At 44.7% G+C, this 27,443-nt stretch overlaps 1 protein-coding gene across 4 annotated transcripts in view; it reads right to left on the bottom strand.

The window, feature by feature from the left end:
- Window positions 1-12,347: 12,347 nt before the first annotated feature.
- Window positions 12,348-27,443, bottom strand: part of RALGAPB (Ral GTPase activating protein non-catalytic subunit beta) — a 60,466-nt gene continuing 45,370 nt past the window's right edge. For all 4 annotated transcript variants that reach the window (XM_035121874.3, XM_035121875.3, XM_035121876.3 and 1 more), the window contains 10 exons: window positions 26,962-27,114; window positions 26,135-26,344; window positions 24,318-24,476; window positions 23,707-23,872; window positions 23,030-23,152; window positions 22,625-22,761; window positions 21,733-21,841; window positions 15,179-15,257; window positions 14,535-14,683; window positions 12,348-13,965 (listed from right to left, as the gene is read on the bottom strand). In XM_035121874.3, the coding sequence (XP_034977765.3) occupies window positions 13,772-13,965; window positions 14,535-14,683; window positions 15,179-15,257; window positions 21,733-21,841; window positions 22,625-22,761; window positions 23,030-23,152; window positions 23,707-23,872; window positions 24,318-24,476; window positions 26,135-26,344; window positions 26,962-27,114 (1,479 nt within the window). In that variant the 3' untranslated portion in view covers window positions 12,348-13,771. The remainder of the gene's footprint in view (window positions 13,966-14,534; window positions 14,684-15,178; window positions 15,258-21,732; window positions 21,842-22,624; window positions 22,762-23,029; window positions 23,153-23,706; window positions 23,873-24,317; window positions 24,477-26,134; window positions 26,345-26,961; window positions 27,115-27,443) is intronic.

Genomic DNA, 27,443 nt, shown 5'->3' with positions numbered 1-27,443 from the left:
CATGGATCACGTTTGCAACCAGAGGTTCCACTGTATAGTAAATACATTTCGCTAGCAGGGATATATTTTAATCTTGTTGTTTAGTCGTTCAGTCGTGTCCGACTCTTCGTGACCCCATGGACCAGAGCACGCCAGGCACTCCTGTCTTCCACTGCCTCCCGCAGTTTGGTCAGACTTATGTTGGTGGCTTCGAGAACACTATCCAATCTTGGTTTTAATCTTAGTAATATATTACAATTTTAATCTTAGTAAGGTATTATTTGCTTCGGTGACAGAAAGTGTTCTTAATATGCTGACAAATCTTTTTGCTCAAGATTAATTGTTGTGTCTTTTCATACCAAAATTTCAAAAGTGATGGCATGGCCACTTATAATTCTATGTAACACAAGGAAATTGAAAGCAGCCTGTGAAAGCTTATTGGCACAGTGTTTTGGCTGTGATCCTGGGCTTTCTCAATTCCACAAAAAAATCTAACATAAACTTTTGCTAGTTTGAAAGCAAAGTGTTCACTACTTTTAAAGGAATGTTTGAAAATAAAAGGAGGGATTTGGGGCTGCATCCACTTTTTTATATCATTCTTGACCTCATTCATAAGTTTATCATGGTGAAATATAACCATATATTTCAAATTCTGAGTTACTCAGATCCATTGATGTTTAATGAGACAGCCTTTCCAGGGGATAGTGTGTTTTTCGGCTATACTGTCCTTAGCATTCCTGGCAAGTGGGTCATTGTTGCTTACAGGGAGGAAGAGGGAAGAGGCAGCTGGGAGGTTGGCACAGTGCAAATACACTGGCAGGAACACCAGATTGGCTCTGCCAGCATGTTTGCACCATGCCAACTTCCCCATTGCCTCACTGTCCTGTTTAAGCCTTGTCCAGGCTGGGCAAGGCCCTCAAGCCACCCAGAGACTGGGCACACAGCTAGCTATTCAGGCAAGTGCACAGACAAAGACAAAGTCAAGAGGCAGTCCATGGTCTGGTGATGCAATGGCCGTAGTTCAGATGAGTGCACAGGTGTGGAAGACATTATTCCAGCAGCTATTCCAGTCTTGTAGTGAGGCTTTTAAGCCAAGAGCTGCCAGAATCCTACCCAGAGCCCAGCTGAAGCCCCTTAGATGTTTATGCAGAAGCTTATCCTTGTGAGGACTTGCACTTTACTCACTAGGAGTCCTCCTTTGTAACTGAACACTTATCCTGACTTTAAGGATCTTGGTTTGCCTCTTGAGATGTTGGGACTTGGGGTTTGTTTTGCCTCTACTTCAGAGGCCACGCTCTGTTTCTGCCAGTCTCCCCCAAGGGTCCTGGGTCCTCCTTGAATACTGTTCTGGGTTGTTCCTGAGTGCTGCCAGATTCTGGGGGTTCTAGATCATGTATCTTTAACCTTTTCAGGCCCCAGTACCCACATAAAACAAAGCTAAGCACTAAGGAATAGTAATAGTAATAGTAATTTATTTATATGCCACCCATCTGACTGGGTTGCCCCAGCTACTCTAGGTTGCTTCCAACAAAATATTAAAAACACAATAAAACATCAAACATTTAAAATTGTCCTAAATTGGGTTGCCTTCAGATGTCTTCTAAAAGTCAGATAGTTGTTTATTTCCTTGACATCTGATGGGAGGGCATTGCACAGGGCAGGCATCACTACCGAGAAGCCCCTCTGCCTGGTTCCCTGTACCCTCACTTCTCGCAATGAGGGCACCACCAGAAGGCCCTCGGAGCTGGATCTCAGTGTCCAGGCAGAATGATGTGGGTGGAGATGCTCCTTCAGGTATACAAAGCCAAAGCACCCTATGTACTGTACAGGTATATATAACAGCACCATCTAGTGGGTGATGTTGTAGCTTATATGATAATAGCTTTATAGTATGATTCCAGAAAATGTAATTACGGTATCTAGATACCTTGTAGGTTGTGAACATTGCATTTAGTACATGGAAACTGAACCAGACTAGGAAGGGTAATTTAATAGGTCTTGTGGAGCCCAACCCGAACTGAAGCACAATTCCAAGACAGGAATAAACATGGTTGTGCTAAAGTTCTAAGTTAATAGAATGGACTACTTCAAATTTCAGGGTGGAGGGTCACATTTTTAAATGTTCCCTATCTAATATATATGTGTAAGTAGATAACAGACAGCAGAATCCTAATCAAATCATTCTCCCTGATGTTTTAGTTTTCACTTGTAGAGGTTTTTATTTTGTTTTTGATGTGGGGAACACTGAAAAATGTGTCTTTACACCTACAATATGAGCTGGTACAATTCACTCTAACACTTCCTTCTTATTACCTTACTCTCATTGCTGCTCTATGCATATGCAGGGTGGGACTTAAGCCATAGAAGCATCTGAGTTCATAATTCATGCTTTCTGCACTGCCAACATTAACAGATGTGAGCCCCACACAACTGCACCCGCCACGAGATTGCCCGCAAACACAATTTCTGCCGAACCTGAAGACTCATACCCATCTGAATTGCTTCAACCAAGAATAATATTCACATTTTCCTCCAGCTAAGCAAACAGCTAAAATGTTATTAAGTAAATTAGTGTAAGTCTTGCTCAATTAAACCACACAATTAAACCACCGGCACATTGGCTGTGTCTAAATTTATATTAAATATTATTCAGAGGAGCCAGATGGTACCTGCTGCAAGCAGTCATGCAGCTTCTAGAGCCCAGGAAACTACCCTGGAGAGAAAGCTTAACAGAAGCACAGAAAAGTTCTGTTCTTCCAGGTTTTCTGAATGAAATAAATTAAACTGCTTTGGTATAGAGCTTGATTAACCATGCTTCAAAGCAAGGCCCCATCACAAGTGCCCTGTAGGTCAGTGGTAGGACATAAGCTCAAGTTCAATTCCTGGTATCTCCAGGTAGGACTGGGAAAGGCCCCACCTTAATCCTTGGAGAGCATCTGCTAGTCCATGCTGAGTTAGATGGACTAAGGGCCTTACTTGGTACAAGGCAGCTTCCTAGATTTGGATTAAATAGCTCAGTTCTTTCTTGTGGGCCACATTATATGGAGTCAGACCATTAATCAGTGTGTCTGTCTGTGCAGTGCCTTGCAGCTAAATTTGGCAGAATACCAAACATTGGGTTGGAAACGCTAACCACATATGAGTAGACTACAGATGCACTGGGAGAAAAAAGAAAAAAAGGAAAATGAGATGGTGCAGGGTCGGAGAGGTCCTCAACCAAAGACTAATACTCCCTGGCCATACAGCAGACAACGGTATGTAACTGAACCCTCAGCTAACATATACTGGGAGTCAGGCTGATGGCAAGTAAGGGACTTGTCGTCACTTGATTACCTTCAGCCTGGGAAATATGGGAGGATTGGACTCAGGGCACTTCAAGGTGAAAGGATCTGCCCATGTACTTTGGAGGATTGATGGGGTGAAATTTCTTTCAGAGGACACCCTCAGAACAATCACCTCCCTGAGCTCCCTCCCTTCTTCTGTAGCCCCAACTTAGAATAAAAAAAACAGCTTGTAAATAATAACATTCCATTCAAAACAGCTGCAGCAACAAGACTGCAGCAACAAGATAGGGATGTGCGAGAGGGTCTTTTCTGCAGTGGCATCCAGAATGTGAAACCCCCTGCCTCAGGAAGTTCATTCGGAGCGTTCTTTGCTAGTGTCCCGCTGGTGAGTAGCAAGTGTTTATTCCGCCTGGAGTTCATCGTTTTTTACTGTTGTCTCCTCTGTGCTCTTATCTGCTGCTTTTCTGTTTAATTGGTTTCACTTAATTCTCTTTGTACTGTAGTTTGATTTCTAAACATTGTTAATTAGTTTTATGGTTATGTAGGTCACCTTGAACACTGCCTGGTGGAATTGGAAAGATGGGGTGTAAATCCTCAGCAAACAACCAGCCAACAAAGCTAACAAAACAACAACAACAACAACAACAACAACAACAACAACAACCCACCACTTCAGCTGTGCCAGACTAATCAAAGTCCTTTTAGCAAAAGGCATCTTAACTCCCCCTTCTGCCTAGATGGAATTTCTTATAGATGGAGTAATTGCCATGGAAGGCCTCATATGGTTACCAGCAATGGGGCCATGCTGCTGGCACTGCCTTGGCATAAGGCATCACACATGCCCATGTGTTGCCATTGTCTATCTGCATGAGGAAAGTCTACATGTCAACAAGAGACCCACCAGTAGATCCCAGTCTATCTTCTGCCAGCCACTGTTTTAAAAGGTTAAAACCAGCAATTTGAATTGAGCCTGGGGAGATAGTTTTGTTGCTTATTGACTGTGATGTAGCTGCTATTCCAAATTGCAGTTGCTTTGCTAGCTGGTGCATAGCTATTACAGTACTTTCTCAGCTACAGTAATATGTAGTCAATACTGATTAACAATAAAAGACCCAGACTTTAAAATATTGGCTACAACCCACTATGTTTCACTTATTAATAAAATGCTCTAGGTACTGACCTGACCCTGCCTGTCTTTTTAGACCAGGGCCTGTTTGAATGCCAGGAAAATGCAATCGTCTCCCAAACAGAGGCAATCCTTTAAGAAAAGATTCATCCCCACCCCCCACTCTTCACTCATCCATGTATAGATCTGCCAACTGAAGAGAATGATTCTGATTAGGAAGATGGTCTGTGAAAACTTATGTCATAATTACATTGACAACATCCAATGTTACTCATTCTCAGAGTAGATCCATTGAAATCAAAGGACTTTTAAAAAATCCATTGATTTCAATGATCTACTCTGTGGGTGACTAATGTTGACTATCACCCTTTGTCTTTAAGTTAATTAAAGATGTTTTTGATGCAATGAATGAGCAACCATTTGCAGGATATTTGCTCTGCTATAAACTGATTAGCTTAATGCTTTCTTGCCCAGAAAAACCTTTTTCATTGTAATGCCATGCTTCTTGGGCTTTCATAATTTTCCACATTAGGAACAACTATCCTATGAAGCAATTGTTTGTCAATATGGGTCACTTTTGTGGGATATCCCACCCTCCCCTCAAGTTCAATAAATCTTAGAAAGTATTTGCATCATTTCAACGTTCTGACCATTGGATTGTGCTGGTGAGTTTGGGTACAATTTGGGCATAGCTGAGAGTGCCACAGCTGTTGCACAGCAGCAAAACTCCTTTGGGACAAATTGCATTTATGCACAGTATTAGATGCTGATTTATAGAAAACAGGGAACTTCAGTGGTCTGCAATATACAGTAGGTGCTTGCATACAAATGGTTATTCTGAAATCTGAAAGACTGCTTTTGAGAACACATGCAGAATTTGAATGCATTTGGGCACTAAGATTAATGCCACTTAATGCCTCGGTAGTCATCTGCAAAGAGAAAAACAGTGGTGTAAACTGTCTTTGTGCTTAGAAATGTCTTTGTGAAAAGTATTTTTTTAAAAAAAAAATATCCGCACAATAAGAATATCCCAATTATCTTGTTGTTTAAATTGGTATAACTTCCTTCTTGTTTCTAACACCTAATAGAATTTAATTGCACCTGCCTCTTCACAGAGCGGGTTGCACCTATTTCAAAATAAAACATTAGCAAAGCAGCCATTGATAGCCATTGACAGCCAGGGGACTGCAGAGCTGCATAGAACATTTGCAGTGTTAGACGCAAGTCAGGCTAGGTTCATTGACTGAGGTTTTTTAAAACAGCAGTTTTAAATTTCCTGGCAAACCTAACCTAGAAACTATCACAGATATGCAGTGAAGCATTTGTGTGAAATGTAGCATCCTCCTTCCTAGTCAAGCAAGACAAGCAAATCTGTGAAAGGTTTCAATGAAAAAAAGGATAGCAGCCAAGGTAACCATATGGGACATTTTTATTCCTGGTGTAGCAATATAGGTGTGAAATATACAGATATCTGCCTTGTTACAGACTTTTCCCTTGCACAAGAACCACTTCGGTGTAGTGTGCATTGCAGGAAAAGAGTGTGCTATATGAAAGCAAGGCTGAAAGAACCACCCATGGTCTTTTGAATCTTGTAGTATGTTGTCAATATTTAATAGCCATATTTAAGGCACCTGGTGTGCATGAGGAAAAATACTTGGAACGCAAATGTACAGAGGGCCAGGCATGCGAGATCTATGGATTCAAGCAGCACAGCCACTCTTTTTGTCAAAGCTCTTTAATTCATATCACCATTATAGCACTTCTTCTCTGTGTTGCGCTGTTGCTGCGGCTGCTGCATTTAATGGGCATGATTTAAGCTGTGCGCATATGTGCAGCAACATAAAAATTGTGAGGGGATAGGAAAGGAAAGGGGGAAATCCACTGAAGCAGCAACAATCTGGAACAGCGGCTCTGGAAGCAGGCGGGGGGGGGGGGAACGAGACATGGACATTGACATCAAGAGGCTGAGTCTAAACCCTCTCTTACCTGTAGCTTTCCCAGTTTATGGAATGAGTGAAATTGACCTCAAGAGTGATCTAAAGGTGAGTACACATCTGATGCAAGGCAAGGAAAAACCACAATCATCTAGTGCCATATGGCAGGACTTCATCTCGTATACCTCTAAACCGAATGTACAGTACTACCTGCCAACAGCAGCCAAGGACATTTTAAGAATTTGATGTTGCTTTGTACAATCAAACAGGCTCTGTAACATGTTCTGCACATGTTCCTCCTGACTTGTGCATGGCCTCCTCCCCTGTTGGGGCCGTTCATTAGTTGTTGATGCTTGTGTGTGTGGTTCTTTTTCAGGAAAGCCAACCACAGTGGTGAGCATTTTGGTAGTGCAGTATGAATACAAAGTCAAAACCAGATCTTGGAAAAATAGGAGCCTTGAGGTGCATTTAAGGAGAGGGAAATGCCCCACTGAAGTTGAATGTGCATACAGTACTTTTACAAGAAAAATAATAATAGATGTGGCTTCTTTGGTCCATGAATACTTGCAAGATCCCTCCATGTCATGCAAGCAAACTATAAGTCCAACGGTGAGCTACTTAGATATAAGGTGAAGCTGCTTTATTTAGAGATTTCTGAGAACATTGCAGTTGTGCTTTTAGAAATGAGAAGCTGTATTCAGCTCTGTTATGTGATAGACTGTGAGCTACATTGATTTGCACTTCTGAGAGCAATTAGCTTGAAAACCGTAAAAATAAAAAGGTGTCTGTACACTTAAGCTTGCTTGTAAACCATCCCTGCATTAGTGATAATTTAACAAAGTGGGACTGCCAAACTTTTCTCATCTCCCAATTTCTATTTTGAGAGATTTTTAAGACCTGCGTTATCCACGAGCTGTGATCAGATTAATTATTCACAGATTTACAGTGATTTAGGGCAACTCCAGTAGCAGTGTTTTGCAAGGGATAGCACATCAGTCGTACAAACCCACATGTTCATGGTGTAAATTGATGCAGGTCCAGATGATTTCACAGGATGGAGAATCACTGCCTTAGCTCAGTGGGCAGCACATATGGACTCAGGTCTAGTCCTGGGTATCTCCAGGCAGGTCCAGCAAAGATTCCTCTCTGAAACTCTGGAGAGCTGCTACTGTAGACAGTTATGAGCTAGAACAGGCATCCCCAACCTTTGGCCCTCCAAATGTTTTGGCCTACAATTCCCATGATCCCTAGCTAACAGGACCAGTGGTCAGGGATGGGAAATGTAGTCCAAAACATCTGGAGGGCCAAAGGTTGGGGGTGCCTGAGCTAGAAGGACCAAATGGTTTGTCTCTGCATAAGGCAGTTTCCTATGTTGTAACATGTAATATGAATGAGGAAGTCCCTGTTGTGAATCTTGTCTTTGCTGTGAAATCACTTCTTAGATAATCCCTTTCTGCCTCAGCCCTATTAAGGGGACAGCACACACCTTCCTTTTTAGGTTTTTTAAAAAGAGGTTACTAATGTAACTCTACCATATAATAGGATATTATTATGAGCACAGACAGGACAGCAATTGTTATCTGGTTGACCACTCTGAGAACAGGACGCCAAAGTAGATGAGCCTTTGGTCTGAGCCAGCAGGGCTCTGTTGGCCCATATTCAGCTAACTCAATGTGCTACCAGAAGCCAGCACAAGGGCTCCAGAGAGTGCAAGAGGGCTTCCCCCCCTTCTCTGTCCCCCACGCCTCGTCCAAATCCATTCTGGAAGGAAAAGCTCCAGAACAATTGGGGAGTGGGGGGGGGGGTTGTCCCATGTGGCAAGCAGAAATGCTTGTGTCAACAGGATGATCAGAAGAGTGGCACTGAGGTCTTCCCTATGTTCTTGTATCATATTAAAAAAGGGGATAGGAAGTTTAAATTCCCAAATGAAACATCTTTGTCTTCCATACTTTCTATGGTGCCAACAGCAACACCTGGAAGCACTGTAGACACCAAGGAATTCCCCATTCTCATTTGTATATGAAGGATAATAGGAGAAGGAGCTCACACACTGAAGACCATCAGCTTCATACATAAGAATAATCTTTAAAATTTATTTGACTAATTGTGTTACATTCAAGATCTGATGTGTTTCTTCTAGACAAAGAGTTGGCATAAATACAAACAAGCCTTTGTGCCTTCCCTAAACAAGAGATAAAGTACTAGAGACAGAGGAGCATAGCTTCACATCTTTGTATTTACAGTCTGCCTTTACAACTTAGTGGTAGGAATATTTACAGAAAATACAATAAGAACAAAAAGATCATGTCTTGGCAACATACAGAACTTTATACACAATTGTACATGATTAAGCACATGGTATCTAGCCATCTCCTTCCAAGTACTCCTGCAAAAACCCAGTTGTCTTTTGAAGATGCACTCTAATCAATTGTGTAACTATCACCGTGTTATACTTTTGTTCACTATTCATGTTGAATTATAGTTCTATAATCCACCTGGGCTAAATATTATGAACACTGCATGACAATTGTATACTTCCCTCCTGGGAAGCGGCTACAGATAATGGGCAGTCCAATCCTCAAGGCACTCCTAACAGCTCATGACCCACTGAAGAAAATAGGGCTGGTACTGAGGACCAGAAGCAAGCTGCATTTTCTATAGCTGCTTTACAGCTGCTCTCCATAAAACTAGCTACTCTTTCAGACATGATTCCACTCAGCTCCCTCCCAATTTGATTTTTTTGCTTTACATTTAAAATATATTTGAAGGACCAGCTTAAAGGTGCTTTATATTTCTTAAATGGAAACTCTATCAAAAAGGTACTAAAACTGACATTTTTGATTTGAAATTGTTGTGAATATGACTACCTTCCAAGTGTGTGATGCTTTATTCAGAGGACTTCAGTAAAACCCTTGTACAGGTATGTGTTTATGTGGTAAATACTGCAGCCCAAATATTTTATCTCTTCAAGAGACCAGAGTGAAAACAAACAATACATGGTAGTTAAGATACCCAAAGGAAACAGTAATAGGAAACAAGCAACCTAAATGTTAAGAACCAAGCCTGGTCTACAAACTTTTATTCTTTTGATTATCCTGTGCAATGGTATCCAAAACAAAAGTTGGAAATTTAAATGTTATATTGACAGTTTTACAAGCCTGATGCCTCAACCTGACCTAAAAAGAACCAATTTTTCAAAGGCAGTCATGTTTAGAGAGCTCTAGACAGAACATTGTATTGCAGTTAATTGGTCAGTCAATAGTTCTGCACAGGGGACAGGAAGCTATCAGTGCACTTGGAAGCCTTCTCATTTACACACATACAAAAACAGACAACCAGCATCTGTACCAAAGGACCACGTCACACACATTTGGGATAACACAGTGAAAGTGAGCCCTTACACATTTCCATTAATTGCTCAGTGCTGTTTGGAGAAATCACTGCTGTTATTTCCCTCCGTAGTATTTTCATTAACAGAATCAAAAGAATTCCTGCATGCAGATTTAGGCCACAACTTCAAGTCCACTTGTGTGCTGTTAAGTACACAATGGAAGCCAAAAGTAAATATGACATGAATGTGGATTCAGGGCAGCATATCTGCTCAAGAGCAGGTTTTTTTTTTTTAAAAAAATACAGGCTAAGTTAAGGCTGCTTCAAGCACATTATAAAGTCTGGAGAAGTGAATTCCTGGGAGCAAGAATACAGCGGCTTAATAGAAAGGAGCTCTTGCAGGAGGGGAGGGGGAACCTTTACAAGCATGCGGCCCTTATTTTCACAGCAGAGTTTAACCAACTGAAACTTCTTTTATTAAACAGGGGGTTTTTAAACATGAGAGGCTGTAATTAAAAGCAAATTATTTAAACTCTTGAACACCAAACTGGGCCATGCCTCTAACCCAGTTCAAAAGCTGTTGTAGATTTAATACATTTCTGTCCTGTCTGTGTAACTCAAAAGGATGGTTTTGGCAGGTCATTAGTTAAAACAAACTAATGGCTTCACCCAAAGTACATACATGGTTCAAACAATTGATTTTTATATGCAGTCGCCCAACTGCTCAACCTTTTATTATATGGCTTTTGTGGTACACATGCATTGGCCGTGCCATTTAATCCATGGACTAAATGTGACAGATCATCTTCTAGACCAGAACAGTATCTAAGAGGGTTCAATTAAGTTTAGTGCTTGTGCACTAGGTTAATACTGGCACATGTTCAGAACTAAGTACAAGATGCTATGGAAGTATCAGAATGCCCTGCATCCCCAATAGCAGTGCTATTTGTGCATCAATTAAGCAGGACAGCTAAACATGCCAGACTTTGAGAGTGAATTTAGGATGCGCCCTCATTTTTCACATGTGGACCCACACCTCAAGCTGACAAGACACTAGCATTCCAATTCAATGTAAGCAGTGGGCTCCATTGTTTAATCTTCCCTAAGAAACCAGAAAGCTCTTTAGGGTTTTTAAATGACCACCCTGGCAGCTTTTATGAAAAAAGTACACCTCTCAGAGGAGTGCTGTGTAATAAAATACTTTTGCTATAACAGTTATGAAGCAAGTACTGCCACAGAGAGTAGCTTTAACACACATAGCCTCACTGGAAATCCATCAAAAGCTACCAAATTTTTTTCCACTAAGCCCTTCGCCAATTCCTCCAGACCTTGCCACTCTGGTTTCTTTGTCCTAATTCAACTACATCAAAAGATATAGGGGAATACTGCTGCTGCTGTAGGCCAGTTTCAAAAGAGCTTTTCTCCAGGATCTCAAAGAGTCAAAATATAACTTACTTTTGCATGTTCTATTAATGGACAGTTTGCTTCCTGCCCTCAGGTATCAGACTGCATAGCAACATTTAGAAAGGTAAAGGTTTTCACTAAACGAAAGCTTTCATGTCTATGTCTTTTATGGCTAACACGTCAGTTAAAAGTTTTCAAAGTTCCATGCTATGCATACTGGGAACACTGGGTATTTAAAAAATAAACAGATAGACAAGTGGAAGTCAACTGTTTTTCAAAGTAAAATAAAAAAATTCCTTCAGTAGCACCTTAAAGACCAACTAAGTTTTTATTTTGGTATGAGCTTTCGTGTGCATGCACACTTCTTCAGATAAGGACATTTCAAAGGACATTTGAAATGTTTTTCAAAGGACATTTCAATGTTGTATTCAAAAGCAAAAGGGCTGGCATTTACATTCTATGCTATGGGCCCACCTGGGCACAGAAACTGAACAGACCATATTAATTTTAGACATTGAAAAGGCCCACCAACTTGTGTTTCACTAACACTGGGAGAGTAGTTCACTTGCTTCAGAAGACTACTGGCCATGTGTTCCATAAGCAAAAATTAAAGCAAAATAAAATAAAATTGTATTGTCAATTGTAAGCGACCTGCATTATTATTATACATGCTTCTGAAGAATCAAGAGTTAATTTTGCTCTAGAATTTCTCAGCTTTGTTTCAATACTAGGTTAAGACTTGTAAGGATATTATAGCTGCTATGAAGTGAATCACCTTTATCTTGGGAGTGTTTGCTTCTAAATAGGTATTCTTCACATTTTATCCTTGAACGGGTTCCAGCAACTTCCTGCAATTAGGCAATAGTAAAGCAAAGCGTGCTAATCTGCATGCATTCTATTATGGCTGATGGTAAAAAAAAGAGAAGAGAACCATTAAAAAACCTCAAACGTAAACTGTGCCCGGAACTTAGGAACTTAATTCTTGCTTGCTTAAATATCATACTATATGCCTACTAGGAATCAAATACATTCAAATCAATAGAACTTGTTTCCAAATAAATGTGGACTAGGTTTGTAACTCTTTATTTCTGAAAATGCAATTTGACTTCTTTGAATAGCTATCCAGAAAGTTCTTGCACAAAGCATTATTTTCTGGATTCCCTTTTGGAAAAGGCGGCCTCCATTTATAAAATGTGCAGGTAGATTTTTAAAAGGTTTTATCAGCTTCAAAAAAGGTTTTATTAAGAAAATGATACCCTGCATTGCATCCAAGTATCAAGCACAAGAAAACCAAGTGATCTAATAATTTATTCTTTAAATCTACACAGGGTAGCCATTTCTTTCATCTCCAGTAATACAACACACATTAGCCAATGAAGTGGAGGGGACACCAGGGAAATTTGAAGCCCCATGACTTTGTATTACTAGATATTAAGGGTAGGGACAACATTGCCGGTTGTTTTTGGCAGAAGCCATGCATGTAATATATGGTTCCAGACTGATATCAGTGCAAAGCAAGGATGAAACCATTTAATTTTAAACACTTGTAACAATTCTGAAGGGCACATAGTTATCAGATAATTTCTAGTACACTTTTTAATGACCTTACATTTAACTTGCATGGGTCTTCACTTCCAATGACATTGGACAGCTATGGTGTGCCAAGGTTTGAATAATTCCGTTTTTTAAAAAGAAACCCACCTCTTTCAGTAAATGAATGAACGAACTGTGGGACCTGAAAAGAAGCATCTATTCCTTTCTGCAAAGAACATTTGCAATTCAGAAATCAGATTTCACAATAGGGTGGTTGTAACTAGTTCTTACATGCAGAGATGGACATACATTCTGATTGCACCTTTTCCAGGACAAGGATTTCACTTCTTTCTATGAGGGTGGACTGGTCAGATGAGAAATCACATTTTTAGCATTCATAAGATACAGGTGAAATTATGTACTGGTCATAAATACCATCAGGATGAACCACTATACAGGCTTTTCTTTGTCTCAGGGTGTACTTAAATGGACCATCCTTAGCTCAAAGAGCCAACCTTCTTTGCTTCCCCATCCCTCACCAATACCCCAGAGCTTTTATCCTGGGCTGGCCAGCAGTAGGTAGAGGGTGCTTGCAACCTACAAAGGTAAAGAAACTTTGAGCAACAGACCCATGGGTACATGCATCTTGGATCTAGAGGAAGAGAATCAGAAATGAGGAGGAGGAGAATCAGAATGGGGCTAAAAATAAATAAATAGGCCTGCTTGCAGGTAGGAAAGCAAACCAAACAAGATATAGCACAATAATTTATTGCAATTTCATGGTCTCTGTCTGGAAAAAAAATGCACCTGAACCCAACCTGCTATGAAGCCAAGTACCAAACTTCAGGTGCTACTTCTGTATGTTCGGAATCTGGCATTTTATGTCAACATAGAAAGCTATGAGAAGTGCAGTTAACCCCCCTCTCTCTACTACACATTCACTACATATTACTAAATGGTGACTGATGGTGAAAGTTTGTCCCTCTGCAGCAGCTGTTGGAGTGAAGCTGGTTTTCATGGAAAGTGCCTATATTGAGTCCTCATTTCTTCCTTGCAGCAGAAGCAGAAGCCATGCTCAGGTTGTGGTTTCTTTATACAGGACTTGCAAGATGGGGAAGGGTTGCCCACCCCATTACTGTAGACACCAAGCTCTGATCTAATTGTTCAGGGAGGATATTGGTCTAAGGATTGCAGTTTTTGAGCCCAGCCTCCTGGAAAAGAGAGGTATAAAACTCTGGCTCCAGCTGTTTGTTCCTGTATTTATTGACAATGTCAGCTATTTTCTGTTTTCGACGGACATGTGGAGGATTGTACGAGTCACTTTCCAGCCGTTTTCTTCGACAAATATTTATTACTGTCTGTCTCACTAAGAAGCCTTAAATGGAAAAAAGAACATGTTAGTGCTGCTTACTCCTTCCTTCTTCCCCCAGGAAAGTTATTTTTAGGACTTTCTGAGGCTAAAAGGAAAAAAGTGTTATTTGCATCCTCAAGTCAGCGACACTTGTGAGGTTTGGAATCTTCTCATAGTTGTCAACTTTACTTAGGAATAAATCTGGCCGAAGAGAGTGTCTGGAAACATAAGTGCTACTCTGCCTTAGTATGAAAAGGCCAGTTCCCTGCCTTCTTGGAAAACACCTTCCCCAACAAGATCAAAGATGGTATATGAACACAGTATCTGAATGTGTGCCATTCATTCAGCCGACCACAAACCAACAACTTTCGACATGGCTACTGTTGCTGAGAATCCCAGCCAAGCACTCCAGGTTATCTCCTTCACTGGAAAAGGCGAAAGGGGGGGGGGCATTTTTCTTTCTTGGCAGAACAATTTGCAACATCAGAAGTAGCCTGGTGCTGATGTGGCAAGGGATAGCATTATTAAATTGCACTCATAGCCCCAAAGAGGCTAGTTACGTTAATCACCCAATGTTAATTAAAAGCACCTACCTAATGCTCTCCTGCTTACTATCATTCCATCCACCATTGGGATGACCATGTTGAATTTCCCAGTAGCTCCTTGCACTTTAACCCTGAATAATCCAGTATTTAGGGGGTGGATGAAAATCACTGGAACCTCTTTTTCAGGAGTAGCAGACCTTAAACACATAAACGTTACCAATGTAAGCCAACATTTCAAAATGGAAACAGCTGGGCCAGTCAACATTTTTTCAAAATTAAATGAAAACTTGAAAAATACACAAAAGTGTAAAAATTGGGTACATCTTGAATGTTACTTGAAGGAACAAAATCTGGGCAATGCCATAAAAAATATTGTGTGATAGGTGGAATATAAGGCATCAGACTGACAGTTTTCTGGGCTCATACCGTGAGCAAAATACGTGTTTGAAAGAAGGGGAAGGACCATGTAACTACACCCTTCGGACTCATGAATTCCTGCAACATTTCTCAAGTGCCAACACATCTTTCTAAGGGCTGCTGGGACTAAAATCCATGAACACTCAACACACAGCTTGCATGTGAGCAGAGTACTTCCAAGAGTGAAAGAAATAGCAGGACGCAATGCATTAACCTGCCTGTAGAACTTCTATGCAAATGGCAGAGGTGGAAATGCAGATAAATTCAGACCATACCTCAATGAAGTGCTGCTGTTTGTTGTGGTTTCTACTCCAGTGCTGGTCTCTGAAACCAAGTCGGAGAGAGGGAAGTTCTCTGCAAGATAAACATATTCACGATAGATTAAATATCCCCTTTTCAAGTTGTAAGAGAGAGTACAAAATGAGAAACCAAATCATGTTAAGTGACTGGTATTTAAAAACATGTAACTAGAATTGGTCTGAAGGACCATCGTGCCCTGAGCAGAGTGGAGAAAGAAGGAGCTTGAAGAACTGTCACCATCCAGCTGCCACAGCAGCCCTGCCCTCCAAATGCCACCATGGGGACTGCTGCAGAACCAGATTGCCCCTGGGGGGAGCGAGAAGCAGCAGCACCAGCTTCTTCAAAACAAATTGGGTTTTTTCCCCATTTTATTTTTTTAAACCTGTGAGGGACAGGGGATATCGCGAAGTCCCTCCCCTCCTGAGTTCAAGCCCGGCACTGACCACAGGGGAAAGCAGAGGGAGCTCTGATTCCAGTGGGGAAGCAGGAAGTCGGGTCCGAGGCTCAGGCAAGGTAGCGGAGCCAGGGTCCCAGGTGGGACAGGAAGGGGCAAGTAAGGGGGGGAGACCCATCCCTCCAACGCCAGAATTACGCAGAAAGAGGAGGGGCAAGAGGATGGGTCTGCCGAGGCTTTTGTGCTGGGGAAAGACGCGCCAAAAGTCATTCGGAGGTTCTGATACCGACTGAACACACCACTCTGTGTAAATAGCAATGATTTTAGCACTGTAAATACGCAGCACCAATAAAAGAATAAAATGCAGAGCTGCGTAGCGTCGTTACTCTGAAGTAGCCTACTCCGGCCACTGTGACAGCAACCTCCGAATCTTTTTGGGCTACTTTGGAGTTGCCGGGATGAGCGTGTCAGAGGCGGAGAAATGGCGGCAGCTCGCTGAACAAGCACAAGAGGAGCTGCAGAAGCTGCATCTGCAGGCACAGGGAGAATTAAAGGCAGCAAAAGAAGAGACTAAGCAGGTCCAGGAAGAACGGTTACAACTTGCGGAACAGGTGAGAGCGCTTCAGGAAAGAGAGCAGCAATTAAGGGCGGTGGCGGTAGACCTCCAAAGCAAGCTAGATGCAGAGAAAGACAAGGCGGGAGGGGCTCCCCAAGTCCAAGTGCTGCCAGGAAGGAGAGCAGGGACCCTGGTAAGCAAGTTCAATGGAGACCCGAGGGAATATCATGGCTTTGAGACTGAGATCGTGTATGCTCTTGAGCTGCACCAGAATGAGTTCCCCGATGATGAGCACAGAGTAGCGTTTATTGTGGAACATCTCACCGGAGCAGCCAGGGAGTGGCTAAGACCATTAATCGCAACCAAGAATCCTTGCATGAAAAATGTCCAACAATTTCTAGAAGGTTTGAGGACGATGTATTCGTCCGATAGTCATTTGGACCAGACTAAGGAGGAACTGCATAATTTACGCCAAGGAAATATGACAGTTCGCGCATATTGGGCGAAATTCACCATGCTGGTGCACAGACTGGGGTGGGTTTTGGAGTCGCCTCCTATGCAAGCTGCGTTTTACTTGGGTTTGAGCGAGGAGGTGAAGGATGAACTCTCGAGAGGTCCAAAGCCCAGTACTATGGATCAGCTGAGCAAAGCGGCTCTGGCGGTGGGGGTGAGGCAGGAATCCCGGTGGAACGACAAGCAAGCGACGCGCGCAAAGCGGGCTTGGTTCCCACGGTCGCAGGAGAAGCCACTCCCTCAACAACCCTTTCAAGCCACGCCTGGAGCCAGCCAGGACCAGGAGCCCATGCAGATTGATAGCGCGCGCGCGCGGGCTTTTCAAACCCCAGCGGCGCCAAGACGCAAGGAGGGAAGGGGCGGGAATTGCTTTCTCTGCAACTCACCCCAGCATCTCGTCAGAGACTGCCCACATCGCAGGGAGTGGCAAGGAAAGGCGGGAACGGTGGTGCCCTCCCCCACTGACGCAGCACCACAGCAGGGAAACGGGAAAGCCTGGCTGCAGGAGACAAGGGGCAGCAGCCAGGCACAGTCAGCAGACAACAGCCCCAGCCCGCCCACCCGCACAGAGAGGAGCAGAGCCAGCCCACCCCTCCCAGAGCAGGAGTGGTTCTAGAAGTGACGCTAACGCTCCCAAATGGCTATCCCCTGACGGTCCTCGCCCTAATTGACAGTGGGGCGTCCGCCAACTTCTTCTCGAGAAGCTTTGCAGAAGAGCACCAAATCCAGCTTTTGCAGTTAGATTTTCCTCTGCACGTGGCAACCATTGACGGCAGGGAGCTGCTGGGAGGGGCCATCACACATCAAACCCCCCCCATGAGAATGACGGTGGGAAGGCACTCAGAGACACTGGCGTTCAACGTCACCACCATCTCAGACCCCCCCATCGTCTTGGGCATGAGCTGGCTGGCGCGCCACGACCCCTCCATCAGTTGGCACCAGAGGTGCATCACGTTTGGGTCGGACTTTTGTCTGGAACATTGCATGCAGCACCAACCAGGGGAGGGGCCTCCGATAGCCACGGTGGCCACCATGCATATCAAAGGGGGTGAGGCAATACCCAAGCAGTACTGGGACCTGCAGGAGGTCTTCAGCGAAGCGGAGTCCGACCACCTACCCCCGCACAGGCCTTTTGACTGCCAGATCAACCTGGTGCCAGGGGCGACGATACCCCCAGCCAAGCTGTACGCCATGTCAGACCAGGAGCTGGAGGATCTGCGCGCTTTCATCGACAAGAACCTCAAGCGGGGGTTCATAAGGGAAAGCAAGGCAGCAGGGGGCAGCCCGGTCTTCTGGGTGGACAAGAAAGACACGCAACAGCGCCGTCTTGTGGTGGACTTTAGACGGCTGAATTCGGTGACAGAGCCAGTGGCTTTCCCCATGCCCAGAGTGGATGATCTCCTGACAGCGGCACGCAGGGGCAAGATTTTCACCAAGCTGGACCTAAGGGGGGCGTACAACTTGATCAGGATCCGGGAAGGAGATGAATGGAAAACCACGATGTTCACGCCTCTGGGCTCTTTTGAATATCTGGTGATGCCCTTCGGTTTGCAAGGGGGCTCAGCATGCTTCCAGGCCTTCATGCACCACGTCCTGGGGTCCCTCCTCTTCAGGAAATGCTTGGTCTTCCTAGATGACATCCTTATCTACTCGAATGACCCAGTGCAGCATGTGAAAGATGTCAGAGAGGTGTTGCAACGCCTGAAGGAGAACCACCTGTATGTGAAGCTGGAGAAGTGCAAGTTTCACACCAAAGAGGTGGACTTCCTGGGCTACAAGCTATCAGACAAGGGGCTGGCGATGGACAAGGACAAGGTGCAGGCCATCCTGGACTGGCACAGCCCCAGGACGCGCAAAGATGCCCAACGCCTACTAGGCTTCGCTAACTTCTACAGGAAGTTCATCAAGAACTTCTCTCGCGTTACGGCTCCCATCACGGACTGCCTGAGAGGCAAGCAGAAGTTCAGGTGGACACCAGAGGCGCAAGCAGCGTTCGAAAGCCTCAAGAGAGTGTTCGCCTCAGACCAGAACCTGTTCCATGTGGTGCAGGACGCGCCCCTACGCATTGAGACAGATGCTTCTGAAAAAGCTGTGGGCGCGATTTTGTTGCAACTGGACGCCAACAGGGAGTGGAGACCCTGTGCCTTCTTCTCCAGGAAGCTGACACAGCCTGAACGCAACTACACAGTGTTTGATAGGGAACTTCTTGCGATCTACGCTGCGTTCCAGCACTGGCGACACTTCCTGGTGGGCGCAAAGCACCCCATCCAGGTGTGCACAGACCACAAGAACCTGGAGTTCTGGAGAACGGCCAGGGTGCTCAACCAGCGGCAGATACGGTGGGCAGAGTTCTTCTCGAACTTCAACTTCTCCATCCACTACATCCCGGGGGAGCAGAATGTCAGGGCGGATGCCCTCTCTCGCAAGCCAGAGTACATGGAGGAGGAGGCGCCACCAGCACCCAGGCACATCTTCCCCCCGTCAGCATGGTCCTGCGGAGCAGCAGTGGTGAGCGAGGCAGAACTCACAGCACTGACGGCAGCGGATGAGTTTGCCAACCGCATCTTCAGAGAACTGAGAGGGGGGAGGGAGCAGGCAAAAGACTTTGCAGAACGCAGGGGGCTGCTTTTCTACAAGGGTGCACTCTACCTGCCCACCACCCAGCTTAGACGTACGGTCCTCAAGCAGATGCACGACAACCCAACGGCGGGTCATTTTGGAAGGGACAAAACCGCCCACCTCGTCATGAGACACTTCTGGTGGCCAGGGGTACGGGAAGATGTTCGAGACTATGTACGGGGCTGTGACACCTGCCAGCGGGCAAAGGTGGTCAGAGCAGCGCCACCAGGCTTGCTGGAGCCCTTAGCCACCCCACACAGGCCGTGGGAAGTGGTGTCCATGGACTTCATCACAGATCTGCCTTCTTCCAGGGGCAAGACCGCAGTGTTGGTGGTGGTGGACCTCATGTCCAAAATGTGCCACTTTATACCGTGTGCCAGGGCGGTCTCGGCAGAAGAGACAGCCAAACTGTTTGTGGACCACGTGTTCAGACTGCATGGATTACCTTTAAGGGTTATTTCGGATAGAGGCCGCCAATTTGTTTCCAGGTTCTGGAGGCGGCTCATGAACCTCCTGCAGGTGGAGGTCAGCTTGTCGACAGCTAGACACCCGCAGACCAACGGACAGGCGGAGAGAGTCAACGCCATTCTGCAGCAGTACCTGAGATGCTACGTCAGCCAGCGGCAAACAGACTGGGTGGATAGACTGCCACTGGCAGAATTTGCCTACAACAATGCGGTGCACGTCTCCACAGGGGTGTCGCCCTTTAAGGCCAATTACGGGCGCGACCTCAGATCTTTCCCAGAGAGGGAGGGGGAGGAGGAGGAGGAGGGCCCACAGGCTGAGGATTGGGCAGAGGAACTGGAGACGGTGCACCAGCAGCTCAGAGAACACTTGGAGAGGGCCAAGGAAGCGTACAAAAGGGGGGCAGATCGCCACAGGCGACAAGGGGAGGTCATCAGGGTGGGGGACAAGGTTTGGTTGTCCTCGGAGGGCCTGCCCACCAGAGGGAGGTGCAAAAAGCTGGCGCCCAGAAGGCTGGGTCCCTTCACAGTCACGCAACAGGTCAACCCGGTGGCATACAGGCTGGCACTGCCAGAGGACATGAGGGTGCATCCAGTGTTTCATAGATCGCTGCTGTCGCCGTACAGGGAAAGCAGCAGGCTCCGAGACAGCGAACACACCCCCGAGGGAGGGGGGGAGAGGGGAGGCAGGGAGCAACTCAATGAAGCCACGGCCATCCTTGATTCACGGAGGGGGGTGGGGGGACTGGAGTACCTCATGGCATGGGAGGACGCTCCGCCCTCCCAGAATGAATGGGTCCCCGCCACTCAGATACAGGAGGAATTCTTGGTGGAAGAATTTCACGCCCTCTTCCCCCACAGACCCAAGCCCTGGCACATGGAAAGGGAGGGGGAGGAGGAGGAGGCACGGGAGAGCAGCTCACCATGGCGCTGGGAAGCGGAGTTTGAGGAATCGGGAGACGAGATATGGGTGTCACCAAGATCCACCCAGTCAGAGGCAGAAGCAGATTGGCAGCACATTTTTACCCCCACCAGCTCAGACGCCACGGACTTTTTGGGATTCCAGTCCTCCCAGGCGGAAGGGGGGGCCTCGCAGGAATGGGCGGAGGTGTTCACACCAACGGGCTCGGAAAGCACTGAGTTCCTAGGCTTCCAGTCGTCACCGACACCTGGGGGGGACCTGGGGAGGGGAGAAGGGGAGCTTGGAAGGGGGGTGGATGTGAGGGACAGGGGATATCGCGAAGTCCCTCCCCTCCTGAGTTCAAGCCCGGCACTGACCACAGGGGAAAGCAGAGGGAGCTCTGATTCCAGTGGGGAAGCAGGAAGTCGGGTCCGAGGCTCAGGCAAGGTAGCGGAGCCAGGGTCCCAGGTGGGACAGGAAGGGGCAAGTAAGGGGGGGAGACCCATCCCTCCAACGCCAGAATTACGCAGAAAGAGGAGGGGCAAGAGGATGGGTCTGCCGAGGCTTTTGTGCTGGGGAAAGACGCGCCAAAAGTCATTCGGAGGTTCTGATACCGACTGAACACACCACTCTGTGTAAATAGCAATGATTTTAGCACTGTAAATACGCAGCACCAATAAAAGAATAAAATGCAGAGCTGCGTAGCGTCGTTACTCTGAAGTAGCCTACTCCGGCCACTGTGACAAAACCAATGCTTCTTGTTGTAATAATCTTAAGTAAAGCACTTTGTATACTATGGTACTCACAAATGGCTGAAACAAGCAAATTAATATAACAAGATCTGGACACGGGGGTCTGGGTTATGAAGATGGTTTGCTTAGAAACTGACAAGGGTTGTTTTAAACCACAATCTGTGGGTGGTACATAATGCTGAGCTTGGGTTACTGAGAGTGAACACTAGTGAAGTCCTTCTCCCAGCCAGGAGACGAAGAATAGAAGGGGGAGAGTAGAAACCTAAGGCTTTTATATCAGCTCCTGCCTGTTCATGCAAACTCCATAATAAAAACCTAAGATTCACCCACCTATATCATCATAACGTTCAACCCAGACAACATACACCTTGGTTTCAGGTCCCATTGGAGGAACAGCCCGACCATGCGGCAACCTCTTGCATCTGGAAGTTGGACTGAGCTGTTGAAAGAAAGAAAAAAAGACAAATAATCAAAGCTACAGGTATGCAATACAGACTGTCCTTTTCAAAAGTTTCAGGAAAAATAATTATAATGCATACAACCTATTGTGAACACTTCCATTAAAAAGACAATAAATATTGTACTGTTGTCAGGCTGAGGCCTAAACATCTCCAATGATTTTAGATTCCTTTTGATTTTTTTTTTCTGATGCACCATGGCAATGGAGGCACTTGCTGGGGGAAATTTCCTCAGGTACAAAATACTGTACTTTAAGTGACTGATAATTGTGATAGTCCTAAAAAAACCCTTGCAACATAACCCGAGGGGAAGACAGGACCTTAATTACTATAGAATGGGAAGCTTGCTCTTACTTAATTATTCTATTTCTGAATTAACCTTTTTTTGCAAGTACAGTGGTACCTCGCAAGACAAAATTAATTCGTTCCGCAAGTTGTGTCGTACTGCAAAAACGTCGTCTTGCGAGGCACCACTGTATATCCACTGTATATCCACTAGGTGGCGCTGTGGCTTTAGAAAAAAATTCGTATTGCGAAGCACAGCCATAGAAAAATTCATCTTGCGAGTCACCATAAAAATCGCAAGACGCTTTCATCTTGCGAGTTTTTCGTTGTGTGAGGCATTTGTCTTGCTAGGTACCACTGTATTATTTAGTGTATCATGGAACAGTTCATATTATTTAATACAGGAAGAGGCTATCAGACTTTAAGACTATCACTTGCATATCAAGTACACTTAATTGGTCAATGTTGCATAAACTTGCCCTCTGCGAAGAACTGAGATTGTCTGTATGATTGGGGAAGAGCTCAAGTGTCAGTGCAGGCTGCTTTAGTATTCCAGGCAGAAGATCCATATTGGAGTCACTTTCCTGGTCTGAAGCATTGCTTTCCAAGGAATCAGCTGAAAGCCAAAAGGGAGAAGTTGGGCACAAACACATGAGTGGCAATTACACTTCAGATGTAACAAATACACAGGGGGAAGAGAGGAAAGCAAAGGAAACGCTCATTGCGCCAGGAGAACTCCTTGGTGCAGCACTGGAAACAACTCTAGAATTTTCAATGCAACTTTCTATTTCTATTGCAACTTATTTGATACACTTGTGACACAACTGAGGAAATCTCTTTGGAATTAGCTACGGAATCAACAGATACACACAGAGAACACTTACTTAAGGACTCCACAGGTGAGGGAACCACAAAAGCTATTTCTGTAAGAGCATCTGCATAATATAGTGCTTTCTTTTGCCCATTGAAGATACTTGCCCCAATGTCTTCTGAAGGAATTATTTCATCTGAGAACAGAGCAAATAAAAGATGGGGTCAAAGGGAAGGTCTTCCAGTCTCGTTATGCACTTCGTCATCCCCTCCAAAAAACCCACCTATTTTAAAACTTATTCTACTTTCTAGGACACCCACCCCAAACCTTTCACGAATCTGTCCCACAGATGAATATGTAGAGATCCTTGCAGGCAGTTCTCTGCATACCACTACTGCTGCACCGAAAGATCTGGGGGTACTAATCTCAGCAGTGATGTAAGAAAAGCAGTATAAGAACAGCTCTCTGGCCACCCCTTCTAAAACTATGCATAAGGAAGCATCCTAAGGACAAAGGGGCAGTGCTGAACCTCCTTCTGCCCAAATCACAGTGGGATGATAGCGGTGAATATGCAGTCACCCCCTCTCCAAATCCAATGCAGGTCTGCAGTGGTCTTCTGGAAGAGCATGCAATCTACCCAGGTCTTGGAGTAGAGGGGGAAGAAGCCACCTTCTGCCTTTATACCTCTCTAGAACACTAAGGTGACACAAAGTATTAAAGCAGGCAGGAACCTCCACAAACACCTCTCACCTTGCTCAGATCCCTCCTCATCACAGAAACTGTTAATGGACCAGCTTGTTGAGACATGCCCCGTCCATCCAGGGTGCTTCCCCACATCAACTGACCAGCCAAGGGAGAGCAAGAACTCTAGGAAGTGTGGCTGGACATTTCTGGAAGACTCTACATTCTTCAAAATCTGGAAGAAAATAGGCCAGCAGTGCAAGTTAAGAAGGCTATATATGCACATTTTAAAGGTGTTCAGAAGTGCTGGCCTGAAGTATCAAGCCATCTTGTTAGCAGAGTAAACAACACTGGAGCAGATGTTAACTGGTAATCGACCCTAGGGCAGTATGTATGCCAAATTCTAGAACTCCAATTGTCCCTGACCAATGGTGATGGGAATGTAGTCCAAGACATCTCGGAGGTACCAGGTTGGGGAAAGCTTGGACTAGACAGTACAAGGAAACTGCATATACACTGTGTGCCATCACAGCACAGTTCTAAGGGTTTTTTAGTGTTGATACACGTCCAGTGATGTGAAAGACACACTCTTCTACTCCTCTAGTTCAAGGGAATATATATATATATTCATGTTTGAATACACTTATTGATACAGTTTAAATTAAAAGCATGCCACTTACTTCTTGGCTTGTTTTCTGACCTGCCTTCATATAGAAAATGAAAACTGTATCAAAAGGACGACATGGTAGCAAATCCAGGTAGCCAATGTCATCAAAAAACCCGGGTATAGTAGAATCAAGTGCAATCAGGTGAGGAGGTAGTCTGCTGTTAGCAGGTTCCTAACCAAACAAAAAGCAACATAGGTTTTATGCCTCTACATAATCACCTTTTGTGGTTACCTATAAATTGTTATCAGTCACTTAAATTTGTTAATATGCAATCAGCTTGCTAAAGAAGATCCAGGAGGAAGAGTCCACATTAGTAGTCCCGTACACATGCCTTTGTCTATTGCTTCACAGCTCACCCAAACCTCCCCCCCTCCCCTTCCTGCTCACCCCCAACCCCCTTTTAAAGGAGGATGGGAAGGAAGTTCAGAGAATGGTTTGCCAAATTGCTCTCTGAAGCGCACCCCGCCCTCTTCAAACGCCATGGGAGAGATGTTTAACAGAAGGGGGTTTGCCAAACTGCTTTCTGAAGTTCCTCTTGCCCTCCTTTAAACCACTGTGCCATCTATCATCCACATTGCTTGATCTGCCACCTGCTGTTCTGTCATGATGCTGGAATTGCTGTGGCCATCTATTGGCAGCCACACTAACTGCAACTTGACAACAGCCTTACAGCTTTATTATACAGTGGTACCTCGGTTTAAGTGCACAATTGGTTCCGGAAGTCTGTACTTAACCTGAAGCGTACTTAACCTGAAGCCAACTTTCCCATTGAAAGTAATGGAAAGTGGATTAATCCGTTCCAGACGGGTCCGCGGAGTACTCAACCTGAAGCGTACTTAACTCGAAGTATGAGTTTAGCCCTGAGTGCTCCCTGGAAGGACAGATCGTGAAGCTGAGGCTCCAATACTTTGGCCACCTCATGAGAAGAGAAGAATCCTTGGAAAAGACCCTGATGTTGGGAAAGATTGAGGGCACTAGGAGAAGGGGACGACAGAGGACGAGATGGTTGGACAGTGTTCTCGAAGCTACGAACATGAGTTTGACCAAACTGGGGGAGGCAGTGCAAGACAGGAGTGCCTGGCGTGCTATGGTCCATGGGGTCACGAAGAGTCGGACACGACTAAACGACTAAACAACAACAACAACAACATGAGTTTAATTGGTTCTGGAAGTCCATACTTAACCTGAAGCGAACTTTCCCATTGAAAGTAATGGAAAGTGGATTAATCTGTTCCAGATGGGTCCATGGAGTACTTAAACTGAAAGTACTCAAACCGAAGCGTACTTAAACCGAGGTATGACTGTATAGCAACACATAGAGGTGTGCGGATGCAAAAAAGGAATTGTACTAATTAATAAATAAATAAGGAATTGTACTAATTAATAAAAATGACAGGCACATTTCTTCTACATACAACAATGAAACAAGGACCTAACTTTAAAATCTGAAGAAAAAGTGCCCCTCCGCCCATACACATAAACCCAATTTTAAAAAAAACCATGTAGATACAATAGCCAGCCTTACACCAACATAGACTGATGGTTAACACTTTCTGAAAGTAATTTAGATAAATATCCAGAGGAGTAGCTGTGTTAAGTCTGTTGCAAGAAAAAGAAAACCTTACAAAGACTCTTGTGGCACCCTGAAGACCAACAATTTTGTGGTATTCAGGAAGCCACAAACATCTTTGTTATTTGTACCCAAATTTGTTCTGCTTTCCTGCACAGCTCTGTCTAATGTAGGCTATAAGCGGTTGGACCCAATATTAATCAGTAATAGTCTCTAATAATGGCAGCATTTGAAGCAATTAAGGGAAGCCTCCAGTCACCTTCAGTGCTTCTAGAGACAGAAATCCAAAGTGAGAGAGGAAAAGGCGTGCTGTTTGGAACTCCTCTGCAGGAGGCGGCGGCTTACACTCTGTGACTGGGTCAGGGAAATTCTTCTTTCTCCAGTCTTCCTCCATCTGCTGATCTATAGACTTCTCATAAAGAACTTGCTGATCCATACCATTTCTCAGCTTCTCATGCCGCTCCTCCAGCTGAAACATGTATTTAACACCCTCATTTTAGAAATCAAAAATTGCTGAGCACAGTAGCAGCCTACGACAAATGGTAGGACCTCTTTGCCAAGCCAAACAGTACTGACAATGAGCGCCTTAAAAAGCTGCTGTAATCCCCCCCCCAGCTTTCTAATAAAATTGTGACCACTGATGTTCTTCAGCTGCTGGGTTAAGAGAGATGGATACACTTGCTGTTCAGCACATGCACTGTGACACTCCTAAATCAATGCCCAAAGAACAGCTGCAAGAAGTGTGAACAGAACCAACAAGCTGACTTTTCACCTTCACAGGGATAAGAACAATAGGACATTTTAGCCCACTTTGGCAGCAGCTTCCTGAAAAGCATCTGCTCCAGAAATGCTGTACTTAGGTTTATAAGATGACCGTGCAGGGAGCATTTTGATGTATGGGGCTATTGAAATGGACACTTTGTGCCAGGCTCCCACCCTTTCGGCCAGTAACACCAACGTTGAGTACAGGTAAAGCAGTAAAAGTTGCTGAGAAGAAATACTTTCTACTTGAGAGGTAATGACTAACATGTTTTGTGGAGCGAAACACACAGGAGGTAAGAAATCAAAATACTGCAAGTCTCTTACTTCCTCTGTAACTATTTCATGCAAGTCTGGAATGCTCAGGTCTGCTTTCACGAAAGGAATCTTGTCCACTTCCTCAGGAAATGGCCGGTGTTTCACGCTATATTTGAGTCCAACATCATTCTTAGGTACAGGACGAGGCTCTGGGACAAACATCTATTCAAGAAACAGAACAATGTCATAATTTTCTTATTGTGTCAAATATTGCATATTTCTGCAGCAATGATTTATTGCTGAAGCAGGTGTCAAGAGTTTTGGAGAGGGGCAGGGGGGTGGTTAGACTAAGCTGTACTTTTAGGTTATAACTAAAGCAACACTTATAGTAGCTTCCACAATGGTTTCTTCCATCCCAGAATTAGAGATCCTGATCTGACTTTGGTAGTCTCTCCCTGGAACTTAACTAAGAATGGACCCCAAATCTGAATACAAAATTCAAAGCATCAAAATATGAAAAGCTACAGATGTAGAAAGAATGTAGCTTTTAC

The sequence above is a fragment of the Zootoca vivipara genome, chromosome 7, assembly GCF_965207765.1.
Source record: "Zootoca vivipara chromosome 7, rZooViv2.hap1.1, whole genome shotgun sequence".
In the NCBI taxonomy this organism is placed as follows: Eukaryota; Metazoa; Chordata; class Lepidosauria; order Squamata; family Lacertidae; genus Zootoca; species Zootoca vivipara.
The sequence above is the reverse complement of the archived record's forward strand: the minus strand, read 5'-3'. Positions and strand labels throughout refer to the sequence as shown.